The 22,944-nt window shown below is 40.2% G+C and overlaps 1 protein-coding gene across 1 annotated transcript; it reads left to right on the top strand.

Annotated features, from left to right (window-relative positions):
- Positions 1-416: 416 nt before the first annotated feature.
- On the top strand, positions 417-22,298 carry sypl2a (synaptophysin-like 2a). Its single transcript, XM_079297090.1, has 6 exons — positions 417-599; positions 841-915; positions 12,908-13,026; positions 15,507-15,705; positions 16,512-16,691; positions 20,315-22,298. The coding sequence occupies exons 1-6, from the start codon at positions 585-587 to the stop codon at positions 20,438-20,440; spliced, it is 714 nt and encodes a 237-aa protein (XP_079153216.1). The 5' UTR covers positions 417-584; the 3' UTR covers positions 20,441-22,298.
- The last annotated feature ends 646 nt before the right edge of the window (positions 22,299-22,944 follow it).

The following is a 22,944-nucleotide window of genomic DNA, read 5'->3' as shown; positions in this document are numbered from 1 at the left end:
TAATTGCTAGGTAAATGACATTACTGTTGTGATCAAGTCAAAACACCATATTTTACCAATTAAGAGAACACTAGTATACAGGCAGAACATACAAAGGCAGAACAGTCCTTCTGACATTGTATGCTACATTCGCAACTATATTTGTAGAAATAATTATAATTATAATATCTTCAATCAAAGTCGTACTTGTTACAGTGAAAAGACTCCCACACACCGTCTTGCATACTGCTGGTATTCATTTTATACACAGTTTTCTTAATTTCTTTCATCATAGATGTGCTTCACTCCGACACGCCTGTCACATAAATGTTTTATTTATTTATAGTCTGTAGTTGAAATATTTGAATAAGATTATTTTGAAAAGTAATAACCGGAAGTGGGTTAGGTTGACAGCGGTTCAGTTGTACAGAGTTTGACACCACAGTCTTATCAGTTGCCGCAGCCTGTTGATAGTCAGTTGCCGTTGTATCGCTTGCCAACGTTCGAATGCAATCTAAGTAACTTTAAATCAGCTTTCCAACAAAACTGTCAACGTTCGGAGTGAAATACAAACTGCTTTCTACCGTTAGTTGTTGCACGCCTCAATGGACACTGTTCAGGTAGGTGAGTTAGCTGAATACCCAGGTTGACATGAGTTAGCGTTAGCATGTCGCTAGCAGGGGTTGGCTAACAAGGGCAGGGCCAGTTAGCCGCAAGGTGACAAACGGGTAACGATAGCTAGCTAGCTAGCTAGCTGTTTGGGTCCTAATGTGAACGCTAATTAGTTTACACCTGTCTAACTGTATTTTAACACTTTGTGTCATTTTACGTATTTTTACACACCTTGTTTGTCATCCTCAGAAGTTGAAGGCTGGATTTTCTCTGGACCTGGGACCATTGAAAGAACCTCTTGGATTTATTCGTGTCTTAGAATGGGTAAGTAAAGTCAAAGTATTTAAACGTATCCAAACCCCGTTAACGTTACACGGTGTTGGGCCAACATATCCAACGTTACTCAGCATTCCTCTCATATGACCGTGATATTGATCTGTCCTGGTAACGTTAGTCGATTCAACTCATTCTATGGAGCGTTACCAGACCTAAAGGGTCTGCTGTGTTGCTTGCAAGATGTTCTGGTACAGAGATTGAAGTGTAAAAGGCTGAGAAACGTGTTCATTAACTTCACCAGGTTTCTCTGTCTCTGCTTTGTTCATTTGTAACTGGAGTCTTGGACTTTGACCTGGTTCACAGAGTCAAATGATGCCACCGCTTGTGGATTAACAATGCATCTAGCTCCTGATTTCCAACTGTTTACCCAAATGAGGATGTCAACGGTCTGTTAAAGCCTTGCACTCTTTCCGCAGTACACTTTATTAGGAATAGCAATGGACTGGAACAAACTGGAAGCTGAAACAATTACCAAGAAATATCCAGATATTGTGACGTCTAGTTACGATAATAGTTGTTACATCATTTGCATGAAATCACACTTAAGTGTTGTTGATGCTATGTGTTGTTACAGAAAAATCTATTCACAACAAAGCATAAATATGTAAGTTTGGTGAAAGTAGAGGTCTGAATCGGAGCTCCTGTGGACCAGGTCTATATGTGGCTGTTGTGAGAATTAAATAGCTTGTATATGTGTGCTGCTGCTCAAGCTCTTCATATCGCGACCCTGTGAGTCTGAGATTGACATCATAAGTCAGGGGTGTCAAACTCATTTTCACTCTGGGCCACATTAGCATCACGGTCACCCTCAAAGGGCCGGTTGTAACTGTAAGACTGTATAACTAACTTCTCCCTAACATATTGTCAAATAAATCTCTCTGCATTTGATTATTGTTTATTGAAGTGTAAAAATATTGTACATGCAGTTATATAACTGAAAAATTATATTTAAACATTTCTGTTATTATAACAAATCATTTTAATTGAGGGTTAATAAACTCACATTACTCGATCAAACTATTAAAGAAAATAACAAAGACAAATATCAAACACAAGTTATTACATTAACTTTCTTCAAAGCTATTTTTGTCACCTCTCTGCATCACTAATGCATGGCAGCTACATCCAAGAGCTGCTCACTGAGTCAGGTCTGATGAACATGGATAGATCCGTTGTATCCGTGTTGCCTGTGCTTTCATCAACAGCTAATTAAAAATACAAGTACCTGCTCCTCTCTTCGGCTAGCTGTGTTGTTAGATTGCTGCTAGTTCATGAACTCTGTCTGCGATGGTGTTTCTTCACAAACTGACATTTGTAAAAGTCTGTATCTGGTCGGAGCACTGCTCACATACCTTCAGCATGCACTGGGCTGTAGCTGTGTAAATATATTCTGCTGTGATTGCAGTCTGCCTTTTAATTCTTGGACAATTTGATGTTTTTCTTGGAGGCTAAATTTAGCTCCGTGTTTGGTGTCAAAATGCCGACGTGAATTGTATCCTTCATCACCGACACGCCTCATAACACAGAAGACAGACCCGTTGTTCTCCTTGAAGCACAAACATGTATTCACTTTCCCATCTTTCATTACATTTTCTTCCCTCTGCATCAATTTTTCTCTTTGTGGACATTTTGGGATTATTTTTTCAATCGTTGGAAAACCACTTTTCGGGCTGTTGCCTCTCCTGTCCACCTGTTGTGATAGTTTTAATGTCTGTACACAGACAACATGCTATCTCATAATGTCAACTATCTATCTCATAATTTCGACCATGGGGATACTTTTATTTTCAAGTCCAACTTAATTATTTTTCAAAAAATACAAAAAAAAGGTGTGTGTGTGTGTTTGTTTTAATTTTTTTTGCTGGCGGGCCACATAAAATGACGTGGCGGGCCGGATTCGGCCCACGGGCCTTGAGTTTGACACGTGTGTCAGAAGGAGTCATTTGAATGCACCTTACACTAAATAAAGAAAGCAGCGCAGGAACACCCTCTCTAATGTGACTGCTAATACTCGTAGTGCTCTGTGTTTCTGGTTGACGCAGACTACTGTGCTAACTTCTCCGTTACAGCAGGCCGAGCTGTGTGTATTTAAGGGGTGTGTTTGTGGAGCAGACAGGTCCTGTTGGTAATCAACATTTACAGCAGGTATTATCTGCTGTAAGCTACTCCAGTGAGACCTCATTAATATAATTAAATACACCTGTGCCTTTCCTTCTATGGCATGTCTCTCATGAAAAAGGTCTATTAACTAGTACATGGTTATCATCCATAAAATGATAGAACTAGCAGAGTAAGTTACTGCTGATGATACTTCTCATTTTTTATTTAATTTTTTGCTTGCATATGCATTTACTGTTAGAGAGCAATGTTAGGGTCTATTTTTAAAATGGAAAAAGAATGTTGGAAGAGAACCAGTTCGGCAGTACTACGTCATTGTTGAAGCTGACAAGGTGCCGGTGTCTCACCGGACAGGGCTCACTACCCAGGAAAGGTAAACATGATACTTGATGCAGGAACTGCATCTCCATTTGGTTTTTGTTTTTACATGCATGCGGACATGTTTCTACCGTTTCCCATAATTTGTCATAACATGCAAAGCACATTTGTTTTATTTATTCTCTTCCGCATATCTATTGTAATTGCCGTATTTGGTCTTATACACCACAGTCATTCAGTCCATGTACGTGTGCAAAGACGTATTGGTTTGCTTCATGACCGGGTGGGTGGAAGTTTGTGGTTTGTTCCCGATATGCCAAAACATGACCTGCCACTGTAAGAGCATTTACATTGTGCAATGCTTTTTGGAAATCGATAATAAAGAAAAGATACAAAACACCATGTTGGTGAAGAGCTGGCCACACTTGTTGAATTCTGGAGGAAGAACAACCATAATTGTATGCTCAAGAAACTGTACTAAACTTACTGAAAAAAATACTGAGTCAATACACAATACAAGATCCAATGACCTCAGGAGCAATGCCTTCTCATGCTTTTACTGTCCTATTCAAATGAATGAGAAGGCTGCTTTTTTTTCATGCCCAGTTAATGTTGGTATGTACAAGGTCTAAATATGGGGCAGGGTATGGTTTGAAAATTTCTGGACCCCCCCACAGTCGGCTAAACGCCAATATTTCTGTCACGTTTAAGCTACTTGTATCACTCGGCTGCTCCAAAATCACGTCCACATCTTGGCAGATAGGGAGGATGTGTTATGATTGTATAATCGGCCTGATCAATACTTGTCAATACGCCTATTATGTTTACTCTGTACATACCAATTAGACTGTGGCTAAGTGGAGAGCAGGGTCGTCCTTCAATCAGAGGATCGGCGGTACGATCCCCTTCGCTAGTCGCGTGTCGATGTGTCCTTGAGCAAGACACTTAACCCCAAAATTGCTCCCGTAGCTGTGCCTACAGCATATGAATGTGATAGAATCTGATAGGCAGGTGTCACTTAGCCCTTAACCCTGCCATCAGTGTGTGAATGAGTGAATGATGACAAGTAGTGTGAAAGCACTTTGAGTGGTCGGAAAGACTAGAAAAGCTCTATACAATAGGGGTAGGGGAAAAAATCGAGACAGCATAGTATCACGATATTTTGTGTGGCGATATTGTATCGATACACGGACGCCAAGTATCGATCTTTTATTATATAAACTATGAAAAAAATAAATAAAAATATATTAGAAAAATCAAATCAATTGCTTTTTCAGTCCACTAGATGGTGCCGAGTTGTCTTCTGGTGAGGTCAGCAAAGGTCCCGGCTCAGCGTGATTGGTAGGAAGTTGGTCAAAACAAAGAGAGACATCTTACCTGTACGCTAAAAAAACGATACGATTTTGCATATTTTTAGTATCGATACTTTATTAAAATAGCGCGCGATCAGAGCGCACTGGCTCGCTGTCCGCTCCCTGTCATGCTGCCTGCAGGCATGCAAGGGGGCGGGGCTGCCCAGCGCGCTCACAGCAACAGGCAGCGTGCGCACTCGCAGCGAGTGATCACAGGGGAGACATGCAGGAGCTTTTGCCGACCGTCCTCGGCTTCTTGGAAAACAAGATGCCAGAAGTATCATCTGGAAGTACTTTGGCTATATTGCAGACGGTGAAGGAAAGCCCACTGACCTACAGAGACCCGTCTGCAAAACGTGTTTCAAAGCCACACAGACAAAGTGAGGCAACACGTCTAACACAGCAAAGCACCTTTCAGACAGACACCCCAAACTTTTTAAAGAGTCCAAAGAAAGACGGGTAAGCAAATGTGATTCTAAGCATGAACACCCCCAAGCTCACCCATAGACAGCTAACACGAGTAGCCTTAGCCTAGTTTGACAACAAGCCTAGTTTGACAACAAGCCTATATGATCATGAGGTCACAATGCACACAAACGTGTACTAAATGAAACACAATTGATGCAAAATGGCTACATGCTGGTGGATCTTGAGCTAATCATTTTTATTTTTAGTTAATTCATGGAATAATTATTTTTCCTTAAGATAAAATATGAAGTGAAAATATCAAACTCACTATGCAAGTAAATGAAGCATTGTTTACCCACCCACTCCCTCAGACAGATGCCAGCAGAGTCAGCAGCAATCATGGCACCATGTAGTTTTCATTAATATCTTGCTGTAGGCTAATACTAATATTAATGCCATTTGTTAAGTGTTCAAAAAGCTGGGCAGGAACAAGCTGGTAAAAAAGGAAACCGTACAGATGTTTTATTTATTACTAGTATAGATAAATATAGCAGTATCGTATTTGTGGTATTGTGTCGAATTCTGGTGTCGTAAGTATCGGTATCGTGATACTTATGGCAGGTATCATATCGGTCATAATTTTGGTATCGTGACAACCCTATATAAGAGTTATATAACTTGCGATGCGTGGACGTCAAGGGCAGAGAGCCAGTTATGCGCTGCACTCTCCCCATGAGCCGGCTACTGTTGGCAGGTTTAACCCCGTTGTGAGGCCAGATGTCTCTATCTTTGTTTTGACCAACTTCCTACCAATCACGCTGACCCGGGACCTTTGCTGACCTCACCAGAAAACAACTCTGCACCATCTAGTGGACTGAAAAAGCAATTGATTTGATTTTTCTAATAATAATTATTTTTTTTGTTTTTCATAGTTTATACAATGAAAGATCGATACTTGGCGTCCGTGTATCGATACAATATCGCCACGTAAAATATCGTGATACTATGCTGTATCGATTTTTTTCCCCCACCCCTATGGACTAGTAGCTTATACAACCCTACTTCAAAACACCTGAACTATTTCTCTTTAAGACAGGCACTGAGCTTTCAAATCAGATTTTCACATCTGCAGACATTGTTGTTCGGAGTTTTTAAACTTTGCTACTTCCAATCTCTCCACTCATTCAACCAGCAAGTTCAATTTGTTCAATCCAAGGCTGAAATAGACTTCTTGTTCGAGTACTGCCTGCCTCCCTCCTCTACTGTAATGCTCTTGGACGATGTTTATAATTGATACTACTGAATATCAAAAACATGCCACAGCCTGTAAACATGGACGTTGGCCAGCAACAATAGTGTTTCACAGTGTCAGACGGAGGGTGGTCATCACTAAGGGAGGTGGGGGTTTGGCCATTGTTTTTCGGTCACTATTGCTTTATGTTCTTAACACTAACCCTGACCCACATACATGTTCATGTATTGTATGTCCAAAGGCATCACTTTAAGTCTTGTGTTTACCAATCATGCTCATTATTTTTTTTAGAAATGAGTCATTCAGCATGAAAAAAGTATACAGAACGACTTATTGAGCAAAGAAATCTCAGGCAGCCCTAATAAAATGCCACATTGCTAGTGTCAGAATCTTGTGACTGGCTGCTATCTCGTATGTGTCCTGCCACTCCCTGACCAGGAGAGGTAGCTACGCAATGCTTGGGTGGGAGGCCTGGTGGAATACTGGACTCTGGACAGGGAACTCCCCACCCTGTCTGCTGGGTTTATTTGGGGTGCTGTCAGATTACCCTGGGTGGGTCAAACAGGGCTGAGATGAAAGCTGAGAAATGTTGTGGGGATCCAGAGACACCTGAAAGATGAAACCCATTCCTGAAAATCCTGAGTGGGTGTGAATCTTTCTAAATACTGCACTCCAGTCCTCTCTCTGTGTTCCTGTTGTTTATCTTGCCGTCTCTGCTCCACCACTGCAGGCTGTCCACCTCGGTGCTTTGGCCCATTGTATACAAATATTATGTAGCTGAAAAGACCCTGATGATTTGAGAATGTGCTTTGGTAGATGTGGGCATAAATGAACAAAGGACATTGTTCTTGAGAGGAAGTACTGAAGCAAGAGTCACATAGCCTAATCAGACTCCTTTTATTGGTGGAAGGATGTCCGGGGAGGGAGGAGAGGTTTGCCTTTAAACACAGTGTTCCTAGCTACTGTAATGCTTATTCACATGTATGTTACGAGACCACAACACCATTTGTTTATTAGAAAGCAGCAGTATTCTTGTGACCATATCATCAAATTGTCACTGTCATATTAAAACCATGAACTCCAATTTGGTAATTAAGTTGGTGTTGAGGTAATTTTCGAACTCTTTTGGCTGATTAAGAAATCTCCAAACGCTTTGTATAAAACCACATATGCATTGTCATCAACACGTCGTGGGACATTGCAGCACAAGATGTTTGAGGTCGACTCATTAATCCGTTTGGCCGATGGGGCTCTCCAACCATAAATGCATGACAGATTTACATTATGCATTCGATATTTATTATTTAGATACTTTGAGATATTTTTTTCAGAAAGCAATTCTCCACTTCAAAAGCAAACCTTTGTTCATTGCGAATTATCAGCTATCTGTCCAATAGTGGTGGGCGGTATGACCGAAAATGTGTATCACGGTATTATTTAAGATTCTGGTGGTTTCACGGTATATCACGGTATTTTTCTTCTTTTTTTTCCCCTTAACTGTGTTTTTATATAGGTTTACAGTGGCTTACTCTACTGTCAGAAGTACATAGAATATAAAAATATTTGAATGTCATGTATAAAGGCTTTGCTTAATATAGGGTTTGCTCGTATAATGTTGGGATAGCAGTTTGGCTGAAGTATTGTCGCCCCGGTAAGACATACCTTGAATCCAGTGTTTTGATCATTGCTCTGAGCCCGTCTTTCTTGACTGTCTGTAGCGGGACCATGTCCTTGCAGAGGTGGGTCGTTATTGAGTTCGTAATGTCGCTCCACCGCTTGCTTTTCTTGTCATATGCAGTGCCTCGGGCAAATGCCTCTTCAAGCGATGTGTGACCCTTTGACTTCACTGTTTCACTCGCGCTAACATTACTGGTTGACGTCCTCGAATCCGACGGCCGTCATCACACTCTTGGTATTCCAACACATGTTTTCTGCTGAGGTGATGGAGTAAGTTGCTCGTGTTACTACCAGCTGCAACAGCAGTGGCTCGACAAACTCTCAAAACGTCGGCTTTTTTAAAACCAAAACACTTCTAAACAGCAGACCCAGCTCCTCTCTTGAGTACACATTATATTTGTCCATCTGCGGTCTGTCTTTGTTCATCCTGCATCGCTCTTTTCTGTTCTTTAGCGACGGAGCCTCTCGCTGTTAACAGACTGTTGGGCTAGCGAGCGAGCTGTACCCAGCATGCCGTTCGGCGGTGAAATTTTATAAATGTACAATTATTAGTGTTACAACTTGTTTATTTGTCACAAACTATTGTGTCGTGGTGTTTTGCCCTGTTAAAGAGTGTTTGTTGTGGGTTATTAATTGTTGTGTTATGACCATGATTAGAGGTCTCTCTCGATACAGTTAAGACAACTAGCTCAGACTTCTTAGCGGCGAACAATATATTTAAGAAGAAAGAAGAAGAAACCATTTTTATTGTCATATACATTTTTACACATACACGAAATTTGACGACTGCATTTGACCCAGCCCTGGATATAGGGAGCAGTGGGCTGCCATTGATCGGCGCCCGGGGAGCCGGGGGTTCAGTGTATTGCTCAGGTACACTTCGACACGTCCCAGTCGGGGATCGAACCGTTAACCTTCCGGTTCCCAGACGACCCGCTTAACCAAGTGAGGGGCGACCGTGGCTTTAGCTGCCTGTTGAAGAGCGACAGCAATTGTTTCGGCTATACCGTATGACGGTGTGAAAAATTCATATCATACGGGAAATTAAAACCGGTATACCGGAGCACTACTGTCCACCATACAAGACAGGCAGACAGAGAGGAAAATAAGTCATTCAACTGTCAATATCATTTACCATCTCTTCCAAATAATCCAGCCATGTAACTATCCATTCAGCAAATAATTTTGAACACTTTAGGATCGTCCTTACTTCAGGAATATGTACCAACAGCAATGGTTTGAGTGGTATTTAACGATGAAACGCAAGTAATCCTGGCCGGTCATAAACCACAGCAAATCGTTCATTGTTAATAAATAAAACATATTCCAATGATGTAATCCACCAATCCCACCAAGATATTCTCTTATTAATGATTCAATTCAGAGTGACAAATATGCATGCAGTATGCAGAAGTAGTCGTCAGCAGTAAAGAGCGTCATACACACGATAGATGTCGCGGTCATGAGGAGGTAAAATCACTCCCACCTTATGTTATGATTGCTTCGATGTTCATATTTATGTATTAATTCATTGTGGCTTTATAGCGCAAAGGCAGTAAAACTGCCTTTGTGCCAAAGCACACTGTATATTATCCATCGGGCTTAATCATACTAATAATTATTGGAATGCTTTTAAGCATTCCAACAATTATTCTTATCCTGTTTCTTTATTATTGGAATGCTGTTAAACATTAACTTAGACATTTGGCTCAAAGAGCCGCAGAGCGACATGAACTCCAACCAGCGTCGGAAATACATGAGGGCAAAGGGCAAAAATGCCCCGAAGAAATATCATTTTGCCCCCGATATCACTAGGAGAGGGGCAAAAAATGCCCCCGAACTTTCTAAACAAATAAAAAAACGGAGCGCTTCTTAATCAGAAGTACCTACTGCGAGACTGCGGTCAACTCAGCAGACACTTAAATTGTAGTGCACCTATGCTGAAATTCATGGTAAACTCATTCAAATGGTGCAGATCGGGAGCGAGCGAAGGACTTTGAAAGTTAACGGAAGAGAATAAGATGTCAACAAATGGAAATTAGGTTAAATGAATTATAGTCACATTAAGTATAAAACATGCTACCTGCATCTCGTGAGTTAAAGGGAAAATACACCTAGTGTCTTTATTCTTTGATTTGAGGGTTGCTGGAAATGAATAATACCTGACTGACAGTCAATTAAGATATTTTACTAAGCAAAAACTCTGAACTGAATTTGTACCTTCAAATGGCACTTTTTTTTTTTTTATGGTGCTATAAAATTGTTTTTCTCAAAAATTCCACACTGACTAATGCATAAGTTCAGGACAAAAATGGGTAATATCACAATATTTGAGGTGCTACAAAAATATCTTTCTCAATAATTCCATACAATGACTGATGTATATGTAATCAAGGCATCGTTGACTTAATAGTTATTTAAAAAATGTAATAACAATAAATAACACTTTGAATCTGTAGGCTACTGCCTAATAGGCTTATTGCCATTTGATGACAATTGCTCATATACTGTAAGCCTAAATAAGTATATTTATTATTTTGAACAAAGGTTAAATGTTAAATGTAAAAAGTGCCCCCAATTTTTGGAAAATGCCCCTGGATTTCAGTCAGTGGGGGCAAAAATTGCCCCCAAAAAAATATGTAAATTTCCTACCCTGACTCCAACCAACTGCTCCATTAGACTCCAGGTTAAATCTCACCACTCATTTCTCAAAGAAAGCAGACGGTACCAGTTTTGTATGTTGCTCTGGAGCTCACATTTTTAACACCACAAACATAAAAAACATATTACTGCATTTGCCAGAGTCTTATCTTTCTCACGTTTTACCCATATTTTGGCACTCGGACTCCTGCTAATTTGTTAAAAGGAGCGAGAGACAGGCAGACAGACAGTTAGATGGACTGAGTGAGTAGCAGAGAGAGACAGGCAGACAGTTAGATGGACTGAGTGAGTGAGTGAGAGACAGGCAGACAGGAGGTCTAATGGTCTTTCCTTGAATATCATGTGTGTATGTGTAGAGAGAGAGACAGAGACAGACCGGCAAAGAGAGAGACAGACCGACAGACAGGAGGTCTAACGATGCCTTTGACTGAATATCTCCATGTCATGTGTGTCTGTGTGTAGAGAGAGAGAGAGCCTGCGTGCGTGTAACTGGTTGCCATGGTGACGACGCACCTGGTGTTAGAGGCAGACTGATTAAGAAACATTACAGTAAACAGTGATTTTGAACAAAACTCCTAACTGTCCGTCTGCCTGTCTCACTCACTCTGTCTCTCTATCCTCTGTCTATATTTCTGTCTGTCTCTCTCTCCCTCTGTTTCTCTCTATCATAGTCATTCAGGTCTTAGATATTTTTAGAGGACTTTCCCCCCACACCCCCCCCATTTCAAATTAAAAGCCCCACAAAATGAATTCTAACTGGAATGCTTTTGATGAAGCCTCTCATTTTAGTGTCAAACATTATGATTCTGTCGCCTCTCCCCCTCTCACCCACCCAGTCCCACCCTTTCAATATACAAGCCCCACAAATACAAGATTGAATCTGTTACAATACTCTTGGATTGAATCTGATTCAATGGATTGAATCTGATTCAATGGATTGAATCTGATTCAATCCAAGAGTATGAATCTAAAATGCAGAAAAAAAAGTAGCGCTATCTCAATTGAACCTGAATGACACTACCGGTAACATTGGCGTGTGTATATATTGCGATTTCTTCGGGCAGTGGAAGCCACACTCAAAATTTCTTTAGGAATCTTCTAGTTCAAGTTTGATGTTCAGTTCCAGAATTGGATTTTTATTTATTACTTTGCTGAGGCTTGACTATGTTTAGAAAGCGAAGTAAATAAAGGTGTTTCCTTCATTCATGAATGAAGCTTCATTCATAATGTTGACATTCTAAATCTGAATGGCGTGCAGGTTTTTTTTGCATTTCTATTCATTCTGTTTAAACCCTGCATTTCTGCACAGTGTCAGATAAAGATCCGGCTACATTAATATTAAGGTATTATACTATTTGTAGAATTAGATTACAGTGTTGTAATGCGCAAGTCACGTTTGGTAAGCTTACTTGATAACGTCAGGGTTTGAGTCGGCAGGTTACCAAATCGAGTTCAGTAAGTTATCAATAACAGAAACATTGCGTGCTATAGTCCACCTTCTTTTCCCCTCTCGCTGTCACTCTCCCTCACTCCCAACTCGTTAAACACGGTAGCTTGGTCAGCGGCCATATCGCGTCAAACTACGGCGCTCTAGGTGGTCGTAGTTCTGGCTGGAGGAAAGGAGGAAGTAAGCAGAAGTAGTATAAGAGAGATACAGTCTGCATTGGGAGGAGGTCAGGCATGGATGGGTCAACAAAACATCTTCCAGCCTGGCTCAAGTTCCAGCGTGGGTTGCTCAAGAGAGGCTGTTCCAATTGTGTCAAACAGTGCTGCTTACTTCACCGCCCGTGTGAGAAATTAGACTGCTTTGCTCAGGACTCAGGACTGCAGTTTGTGCTTTTATATTTGTAACTTTATATTGACTTGAATGTAGGAGCTGACCGCTGATCCCTAAAGGTTTAAAGGTTTCTATCTTTACAGACATGTAGACTTTATTATAAATTGATGTCGCACTGGTCTGTATCTGGTCCACCACCGGCAGTGTTTCACAGACTCAGGTGGAGGATTGTTATTCATTTCATTTCATGAGAAACTTTTATTTAGATTGTATCAATGTATATGAATTTGTCTTCATTAAAGCAGCAAAATCAGGTTTGATTTATTTTGAAAACCAAAAGCCTGATGGCTTGAGACTGCAGTCCATTTAACAAACGTTTAAGACCTCTTACCCTCACATCTTTGTCTGCCTCTACAGGTCTTCACCATCTTTGCCTTTGCCACCACTGGAGGTTACCTTGGGACAACCCACTTAACAGTCAAATGTCCAGGAGTCACGGATCACCCTGTACAGCCTGTGTTTGGCTACCCGTTCAGGTACTGTAGGAGACTAGAGCGCTCCCATGCAGATTGTTTCAGTAACACCACCTCTTTCAGTTATCCAACCACACAGCTGTGGAATACTGCCATCATTTGGTCTCTGCAGGTTAAACCACCATCCTCCCCTGTTTCTCCTTTTGCTGGCTTTTTTTCTCGATATAGCTAAATACACACTACTTAAATTGCAATGACATTTCTTTATGTTTATGTTGTCACATGACTGCAGAAGTCCTCTGACGTCAATCTAAATGCTGCTGGTAACTAGTGGGAGCAGCCATTGCTGGGCAGCTGCATTGAGATACACTTTCAAAAAGGACTGGGCAGTTGGGATCAATATCACAATAAAAATATCTCTCAAATAGTAACATATCAGCAAATTCATGCAGGCCGATATAAATGATCAGTGCAATAAACTGTGTTCTATGATATGCATGCAATTAGGGCTGGGCGGTGTACCGGTTCAACCGGTATACCGGTTTCAATTTCCCGTATGATATAAATTTTTCATATACAGTCATAATCAATGTTCCCTCTAATTTTTCATGTGTCTGGGCATACACACAAGCTCCCTGAGCACACTGAGGACCACTGTGAGCAACATCAGATGTGCACGCTGTGGCCACACACCAGTATCACACCTGTTCAAAACCTTGGATCATAGCAAGTTACATGGCTTATTAAAAGAATCAAATTACAGCAGCAATTTTCACTAGTTTACTTTTAATATAAGTGATTTGACAAACTTTAAAGGAAAAAGACAAAAATCTTGTTGTTCATGAGATGTGTAGTATGTTTTATGTGAGAGTCCTGCTTTGGCCATGGGAAGAGTCTTGCTTTGGCCTGTGTGAGGTCCTGTTGTGGCCTGTGTGAGGGTCCTGTTCTGGAAGAAATGATACATATACACCTTTCAGACATAACATTTTGTTCACATTAAAACATTCACATTTTGCACAATGACGTGTGCTGTAGCTTGTGATACAGTGTAAATTCCTGTAACTCTGTCTGTAAAATATGTAATTACTCAGTTTTTTATTATCATTTCTACTACCCATAAATTATCTAGTAGTAACATAATTTAATGATTAATATCCATAAGTAAAAAATCTTAATAAATGTCACTAGAATATGCACAAATCTGACTTAAATTTTACCTTATTTTTCACGTCTGTCCTTCTCACTTCTCCAATGGTTGTACACTTTGTCCAGGTTGATGGCTTCGTCTGCTTCTTGCTTTGACTTTATGTCGCTGCCCGTTCGTTTCGCCATGATAAGGGGGGATAAGGGGCATTTGCGTCTCGTAACTCCGCCGCACTGTTGTTAGCTTGCTAACCTGCACGGCGCGAATGGGCAGGGCAATAGTGTCAATGCTATGATTGGCTGCGTAGCGTAAGTGAACCGAATCGTATCATTGGCTGGACACCTGTCACTCACTGAGTTACGTTGCAAAATAGTACAGAAAACTAAATTATTATTATTATTATTATTATTGGTTTAATTGATTAGATAAGATTAGGACTAATATTAGATATTAATTAATACGTTTATGTTGAATTTTATTTTATGCGCTGCATAGATTTTCTTGTGCGCTGAGAATGTGCGAGCAGTGCGCGATTGCTCAAGCGCGCAGCTTAGAGGGAACATTGGTCATAATGATGTGCAAATGATTAAAGATCCATTCTTAAGTTACTCTGAAATAGATTTCTGTTCAGCACCATAACATTAGACCAGAGATTGTTCCTTTCTGTTCCCTTGGTGGCAGCCTGCTTTATATTTGTTTCTGACATTGATTGTGCGGAGTATGTCCAGTCCAGTGCAATTTGATCAAAACAGCCAGTAATGTGCATTATGCAGGCTGCTATTTATTTACCTATAACTAAGTCTATAATGTACAGCATTTCTTGGAGGACTAACACTCCCTTGTAATCCAAAGTGTCCTCTCACTAACCAATACCGTATATATTGGTTTTTGTAGTTTTAGTTTTACTTCTCATTATCTTGTAGTGCAGTGTGATTAATGTCACTTCGACAATTGGACAAGACTGTTCTTTTTCTCAGCAACAATTTTGTAAAGATCTGTGTTGGTGGGCTGGCCGTAGTTCCGGTCTACCGACGGCAAACAATTGTGCTCTTTTCTAGCCGTTTATGCATTTGTTCCCTCTTACCAACACATTTTTTAATATCATGGTAAATGGTAATAGTTGTCAGAAGACAATGTCCCAATCAATGTGAAATGTCTTTATGATGAAGCTGATCTCAGCTGAAGAGTTTAAAGTTCTCTTTAAATTGTGCACGCGGCCTTTGTAACACAAAAGAAAGTCTGGCTTAACCCTTTCATGTTCTCCCTTCTTGCCTTCCTTGGATAGAAGAGTAACCCAGGTGAGGACTTGTTTTCTTTGAAATCACACAACTAGAGCGTAAAAAGGAGTCATCAGAGCGACTGGTGAAAGCTCCTTCTCCCTCTCTCCTCCTCCCTGCAGGTTGCCAGCGTACCCGTATAAGATACCGTTGTGCAACAGCACTCTATCCAATGACACCTTCCTGCAGGGCGACTTCTCGTCCTCAGCAGAGTTCTTTGTGTGCGTCGGTGTGTTTGGGTTCCTTTATTGCACCGCCACACTGATCCTGTACCTTTGCTACCAGAACGTCTACCGCCAGACCAGCCGTGGTCCCATCGTAGTGAGTACACGTCCTGTGGTCGTCAGTGAGCTGTCTTCTTACCTACTAACCCCATCCACACACACCAGCCTGAGGTATGAGCAGAAAAGGGGTGTATTATTTTTTTTTTTTACATCTCGGCCATTCAGACCAAAATCTGCCTTGTGTCAGAACACTGTGGTGGAGGCATGTTATCAAAGGCTCCAGTGAGACATGAAATACAATCTAATCTCCGTTTTTTTTTTATTTGACGGCTTCTCAAATGCTAGACAGATAGTAGATGTACCGGATTTTATCAGGGCAGCAGTCTTTTGTCTTAAGTGACTACTACAAGGTTGATGACACAGCTGCCCCATTTAATATGAACAGCAGGGCTATGTTTTTTTTAAATGCAGAGCTATAGCCTGATCGCAGCCTAAGGCCATGTCCACAATACGACGTTTCCATTTCCAAGGAGGACGATCCACCTCTTGCTCTAACGTTTCCAGGCTGTTTCTGCAAAACATCTGAGCAGCAACATGTATACATTGTGAACTCCACATAGCATCCTGGTGCCTCCCTTTGGCTCACAGCGCGACATGGAGAAATTGAGAAAGGTACTCTGACATGTGAGAGCACCGACCCAGAGACAACCAAACATGCATTAGCCAAAACATCTGTGCAGGTTTTTAATTAAAAATGACACAATAAACAGCAAATAACTCTTAAAAACTATGAAGCGTTTTTTGTTCTAGAATAGAGAGTACTCGTTTTATGTAGAAGATAAGGTTACCTTCAACAGGAAATGTGGACTTTCTGAAGTGTGTGTGCTGTGTTCTCCCTGCCAGGACCTGTTGGTGACTGCTGCCTTTGCCTTCCTGTGGCTTGTGTCCTCCTCAGCCTGGGGCAAAGGCCTGACTGATGTCAAATGGGCCACTAACCCAGTGCAACTAGTCACGACCGAGTCATGCAAGAACATCTGTGAGCCCGGAGAGTTCCCTTCCATGGGCCGCCTCAATGCCTCTGTGGTAAGTCACGGTAAAGTAGTGCAGCTGCTACAGACCCTATTACTTCCTTCTGAAGAAACTCCAAATTCTCAGAGTGGCCATGTTGGCCCTATAGAGGAAACCTTTCTAACTCATCCTGTCTGCTCCAGGATATAAACTGGACATGCATGTCTGCACATTCCAGCTGAACTTTTGACAACAAGATCTTCAAAAAGTAGAACAGTTTACAGCATCGTGGGACAGATTTAATCCTGGACGTGTTCACTCCATCCACACATCTGTACAAAACAAGAAAACTGAGCTTTACATTGAAAAAATGGGTTTTTAAACTATAAAACTTTATTATATTCATTAATTGTCTTTACAATACGATGCAAATTGATGGCTTCTTGCTTTAGACTGTCTTGTTGTAGCACACGTAATATCGTCAATCATAGTTCAGTACCTCAACATGTATGCTGAATGACCAGTTTTACAAAGATAATTGCTTTGGATACATCATCATGGCCATTTACAAAAGCAATTAATATAAAACATATAATAACCTGCTGGTGTAATGTGTTTGAAAAAGTAGATGACATGAAGATAATTGTTTAATTTTAGTAAAAAATATTATTTTAAACCTTCAGCTCGGATCTTTACGTGAACCTGAAAGTAATGCTGCAGTAAAAGTACTAATACCACACGGAAATAATCCTAAAGTAAACATATTGTGCAGTAATGTGTTTTTCTATTATAGCTGATGTGTCTGGGTTAATATTCCTGCTGCATTAATATGTATGTTACATTGTAACTCCTTTATATCTGTTTGTGTGGTTTAATCTACATCAATGCATCATATTCTATAAGATCGTCATATGTTTGTAGAGTCTGTCCTGTGAGAACCATGTATATCTAAAAAGAAAAACGGCCTGTTTTCAGCTTTGTGACGATGTATTTTCTCAACACATGAAGGAAACACTTCACCCTACAGTTTATTATAAACATTCAATATCAACACACAAAGAAACACGTCATCCTTCAGTTTATCACAAACATTCATCATCAACACACAAAGGAACACTTCATCCTTCAGTTCATCACAAACATTCATCATCAACACACAAAGGAACACTTCATCCTTCAGTTCATCACAAACATTCATCATCAACACATAAAGGAACACTTCATCCTTCAGTTTATCACAAACATTCATCATCAACACATAAAGGAACACTTCATCCTTCAGTTCATCACAAACATTCATCATCAACACGTAAAGGAGAACTTCATCCTTCAGTTCATCACAAACATTCATCATCAACACACAAAGGAACACTTCATCCTTCAGTTCATCACAAACATTCATCATCAACACATAAAGGAACACTTCATCCTTCAGTTTATCACAAACATTCAACATCAACACGTAAAGGAACACTTCATCCTTCAGTTCATCACAAACATTCATCATCAACACACAAAGGAACACTTCATCCTTCAGTTCATCACAAACATTCATCATCAACACATAAAGGAACACTTCATCCTTCAGTTTATCACAAACATTCAACATCAACACGTAAAGGAACACTTCATCCTTCAGTTTATCACAAACATTCATCATCAACACACAAAGGAACACTTCATCCTTCAGTTCATCACAAACATTCATCATCAACACACAAAGGAACACTTCATCCTTCAGTTCATCACAAACATTCATCATCAACACATAAAGGAACACTTCATCCTTCAGTTTATCACAAACATTCATCATCAACACATAAAGGAACACTTCATCCTTCAGTTCATCACAAACATTCATCATCAACACATAAAGGAACACTTCATCCTTCAGTTTATCACAAACATTCAACATCAACACGTAAAGGAGAACTTCATCCTTCAGTTTATCACAAACATTCAACATCAATTCAATTTATTTAGTATAGCCCAAAATCACAAATTACAAATTTGCCTCAGAGTGCTTTACAATATGTACACATTTGACATCCTCTTGTCCCGGGACCCTCACATCGGAACAGGAAATACTCCCCAAAAAAAACCCTTTAACGGGGAGGAAAGAGGAAGAAACCTGTGGGAGAGCAACAGAGGAGGGATCCCTCTCCCAGGATGGACAGAAGTGCAATGATGTCATGTGTAGAACAGGATAGTGAATTACAACACATTCAATGTAATTACAGCACATTCAATGTATGACACAACCACGGCAGGAGGCAAGACCTGGTCCAGGTAAACCCGGATACACAGGAACCTGTGAGGAGAGGAAGCACAAGGACTCCGGGGAAGAGACAAAATCAGTACTGTGCATTAATGGTATCGGTAATAGGATTAATAATGTTAATAATGACGATCGTAGTAGGTGTCAGCAGGGCCATGGCTGGTTGAAGAACCAGTGTCCAGATAAAACTGCGGTCATCCTGTGAGGCGAGAAAGCACAAATACTCCGGGGAAGAAGTAAAGTTAGTAATGAGCATTAATGGGACATCAATGCATACAGACGGAGGTGAAGAAGAGGAGGAGAGAGGTGCTCAGTGTAGGAAGTCCCCCTGTAGTTTTTGCCTATACCAGTTTGTCCATGGGCCGGTCCAAGGCAAGCCAGAGCCAGCCCTAACTATCAGCACTATCAAAGAGGAAAGTCTTAAGCCTACTGTGATGTAGTGGAGGAGAAGTAGAAATATACAAGTAAAGTACAACTACTTTGACACAGTAGTTGAGTAAATGGACACCACTGTTTTTTTTTTCTCCTGCATTGAATTGTGCAGATCTGTCAGCCTTTTTAATAAGTTGAAAAAGCAACTCAAATTTATATTTTATTTCATTTAATTGTTTTAAACTCACACTGAAACATAGGGGCATGCTTTTTATTAGGAGAACATCTGTTCCATGGTTAGTGGGATGCTCAGCACCACTACTTTGTCTATTAACAGTGGTAGTGGTGGTATAGTATCACTATGGCTGATGGTAGATTATTATTGTATATGAGTGCTCTGGTGGCAGAGTACAGCCAGTGCCATCTGGTGTTTCAAATAGAAACACCAGATGGCACACATTCCCTTCCATTGCTGGGATTGTTCCACAGTTTGCTTCAGCAGTGTACAGTTAACTATAACATCTCAAATGAAAGTGTAGGAGTTGATGTACAGGTCAAACCTATTTTTCATAGCTATGCTAATATATGCAGAGGAACCCTTCAGAGCTTATGGTGCGACTGAACTGGAATACACAACATCAAGAGTAAGTAAAGTACTGATTAGGACTGGGCTGTATGGAGAAAATCCAATCTCACCATATTTTTTACCAAATACCTCTGTCAATATGACAACAAAATTGGTGCTTTTTCAAAATATTTCCACAATGATGGTTTTGATAAATGATCATTGGAAATGTGGACATAATGACCAAGTGGGTAAAGTCAAATGATGGAACAGTCTGGTAAATACAGAAAACTCACTTTACTGTAAAACAGCATTTAAAGCCAGGAAAAGACAACACTTATGCCATATTACGATAGTCCAACTCGAGACCATATCTAGTATCATGTCACAATATGGATGTGATATCAATATACCATATCTTCTACAAAGTACACATAATTTGTTGTCACTTATCATCTCATCTGTTTTCGTGTCTTTCTACAGATATTTGGCTTTTTGAACTTGATACTGTGGGCCAGTAACTGCTGGTTCATTTACAAGGAGACTCCTTTCCACAAGGACCCCAACCCACCGGCCACCATGGAGGAAGGAGGGGCCCCCGGGCCCTAGCCACATCACCGAGGGTCCTCAAGCATCGCCCTGTGCCCACAGCAAGAACCGCTTTGTGCACAACACTGGTTTCTGATGTTAACCTGCAGAAATGGAAACAGATGGAAGGCTAATGTCCTAAATACTCCCCTATACCTCCCAATACTTGTCAGAGCTATTTTACAGTTACTGGTCTTTAGCTCAAGTTAAATTGGTCCCCACTGACAATGAGCAACCATAAGTTCTTTATCATTTTTCTCCTAAATCGGTCATCGATGTTCATATTTCGTGTTCAGAACAGCAGGCCTGAAGTGCATTTGCTTCCACATTAGCACACTGTCCTCCTTCAGGGAGCCACTTAATGATGAATCTCTGATGTAAAAACCCAGAGTCTCTACTGGTCTTCAGACGGGGGGAAACCAAATGATTTAGAAGCCGAGAGCAAACAGTCCTCACGGTCAATATAAGCAAGTGTTGCTATGAGAAACACAATCCATCTTTGTAGGTGGGAGCAAATGCACACCAGGGGTTCTGAGCAGGAGTCCTCCTTCTGTTATGTAATCTGTAAGAGGACGCGCTACAGTACAGATTCCAAGTACTGTAACTCTAAACATTTCAGTCATTTTAGTCTCAATAGATATGTTGAATGGGCTTCTTTTTTTTTCTTATCCATAATAGCCGAGCCATGCTGTAGCCATGTGACTACGGCATTTGTTCTCTTCTTTTCTGAACTCTGCCTCCGAGGCACCAGGCCATCTAAAGGTTCAATTAACCACCGCACCGTTTCCCCACTAGGGTTCTAATCTACTGACACTTAAACATACTTCATAGCCCCATCGGTGTTTCAGTTTCTACAAACTGGTTTTCTTGTGCTTAAAAATAATACACACTAAGTAAAAAGGAAAAAACCACACAATGATATACTGTACTTTAAATGAGAAAGCAGAGACTTTTCTTTCAAACCTGTAATTTGGGTTGATGCTTCAGGTTGTCTGTGACGGTGTTTATCTTCAGCCTGTATCCACACGTTTACTCAAGTAGCTGTTGTACTTCAGACATCCGGCCCAACCATGTTTAGTTATTGTTTGATCCAAATGTTACATTTACACTACTCAACACTACATCTCATTCTGGTTTGAATGAAAGGTGACTCACAGTGACATTATTTATATACAGTTCATATGTATTTTTTATCCACCAATTGGTCCGTTGCATATTTTAAAAACCAATGTTGGGTTTCTGTTTGTATTTCCCAATGGAAACGTGTCAGTGTGCAGCTTCTCCTTGATTCTTTTTTTTTTTTATTTTGTATTTCAGGTTTTCTGTTAAATGTGGTGTACCACTGAGTAGCCTCAGGCTTAATCTTGCATTGATAAATAGTTGAAGTAACAAAAGATTGATGTAATCTTGCTGTATTTCTTAATGACTCCTGCCCATGGTTGTGCTCTTCATGTAGCTTCACAACCAGCTCCATACATTAGAAGGCTGAACTCTACTGAACTCCTACAGTCACTCTTTGTCAGCAGATTGATTATTTGCATTGCACTAAGAGGGATCTAATGATCTCTAAGAAGTAACAGTTTTGAGTTATTGGTCCACGTGTGCAGCTGTTCTATTTCACTGCTGTGGCCTCTGTAGGGAATAAACAAGGCAAAGTTTGAGTCACTAACTAAAATAGTTAATTTTCCACATATCGAAATCGAACATTTCTTAAGATGCTTTATCAACTTCAAAAGGTAATGCTTAGTTAAATTAGAGCACAGTAATATGTGGTATGTTTATGTAATGCATTTTTGAAATTGGACTTGATGTATTCGATGCCTTTTCTGTTCAAAAGGAAACAATGGTTTAACTATTGACAAGTGTAAAACATGAGGGCTGTAACTGCTGGATTCTGTCTCCTTTCTTTATCACATTGCAAAATGGCTTTATAAATTAGCATATCTGTACTCTCCTACAGACATTTATGTGCAGAATTATGTATATATAAGTATACACATATATATGTGTGTGTATATATATATGTACTAGGGGTGGGGGAAAAAATCGATACAGAATGAAAATGATTGAAGTGAGATGAACAGACTGAAAACTTTATCTTATTAGATAAAACATGTTTACACAGTTTTCCTTTGAGGACATCATTTGAAGTTGAAAAAACTAATAAATCGCAATATAGGCCTATGTTATCGCAAAACTCAGAATATCGCAGTATCGTGATAATATCGTATCGCGGGACCTCTGGTGATTCCCACCCCGAATAGGTACATATATTATGTACTTATATACATATGTATGTATACATATATATATATATAAATATATGTGTGATGAGAGCATCTTTCATATTAGTCTTATGGTATACTGTATATTTTGTAGAAATTAGACAACCCTGCTTGGTCTACATATGTTTCCTCCAGCCCATTCATTCAGAATCTCTGGGTCAGAACCACTAAGTCAGGAAGTCAGTCTGCTAAAGTGTCTTTAACAAACTAAAACTGGGAGGTGCTAAACTCAGGAATTCT

This window comes from Melanostigma gelatinosum, assembly GCF_949748355.1.
Source record: "Melanostigma gelatinosum genome assembly, chromosome: 3".
Lineage (NCBI taxonomy): Eukaryota > Metazoa > Chordata > Actinopteri > Perciformes > Zoarcidae > Melanostigma > Melanostigma gelatinosum.
Note: the sequence above shows the minus strand (reverse complement) of the source record. Positions and strands in the feature narration are given on the sequence as shown.

What these genes read in the sequence shown, in the direction of transcription:
- sypl2a (XM_079297090.1), top strand. An exon ending in GTGTTTGGCTACCCGTTCAG is followed by an intron (nt 13,027 to 15,506) that starts GTACTGTAGGAG and finishes TCCTCCCTGCAG; the next exon opens with GTTGCCAGCGTACCCGTATA. An exon ending in CCAGCCGTGGTCCCATCGTA is followed by an intron (nt 15,706 to 16,511) that starts GTGAGTACACGT and finishes TCTCCCTGCCAG; the next exon opens with GACCTGTTGGTGACTGCTGC.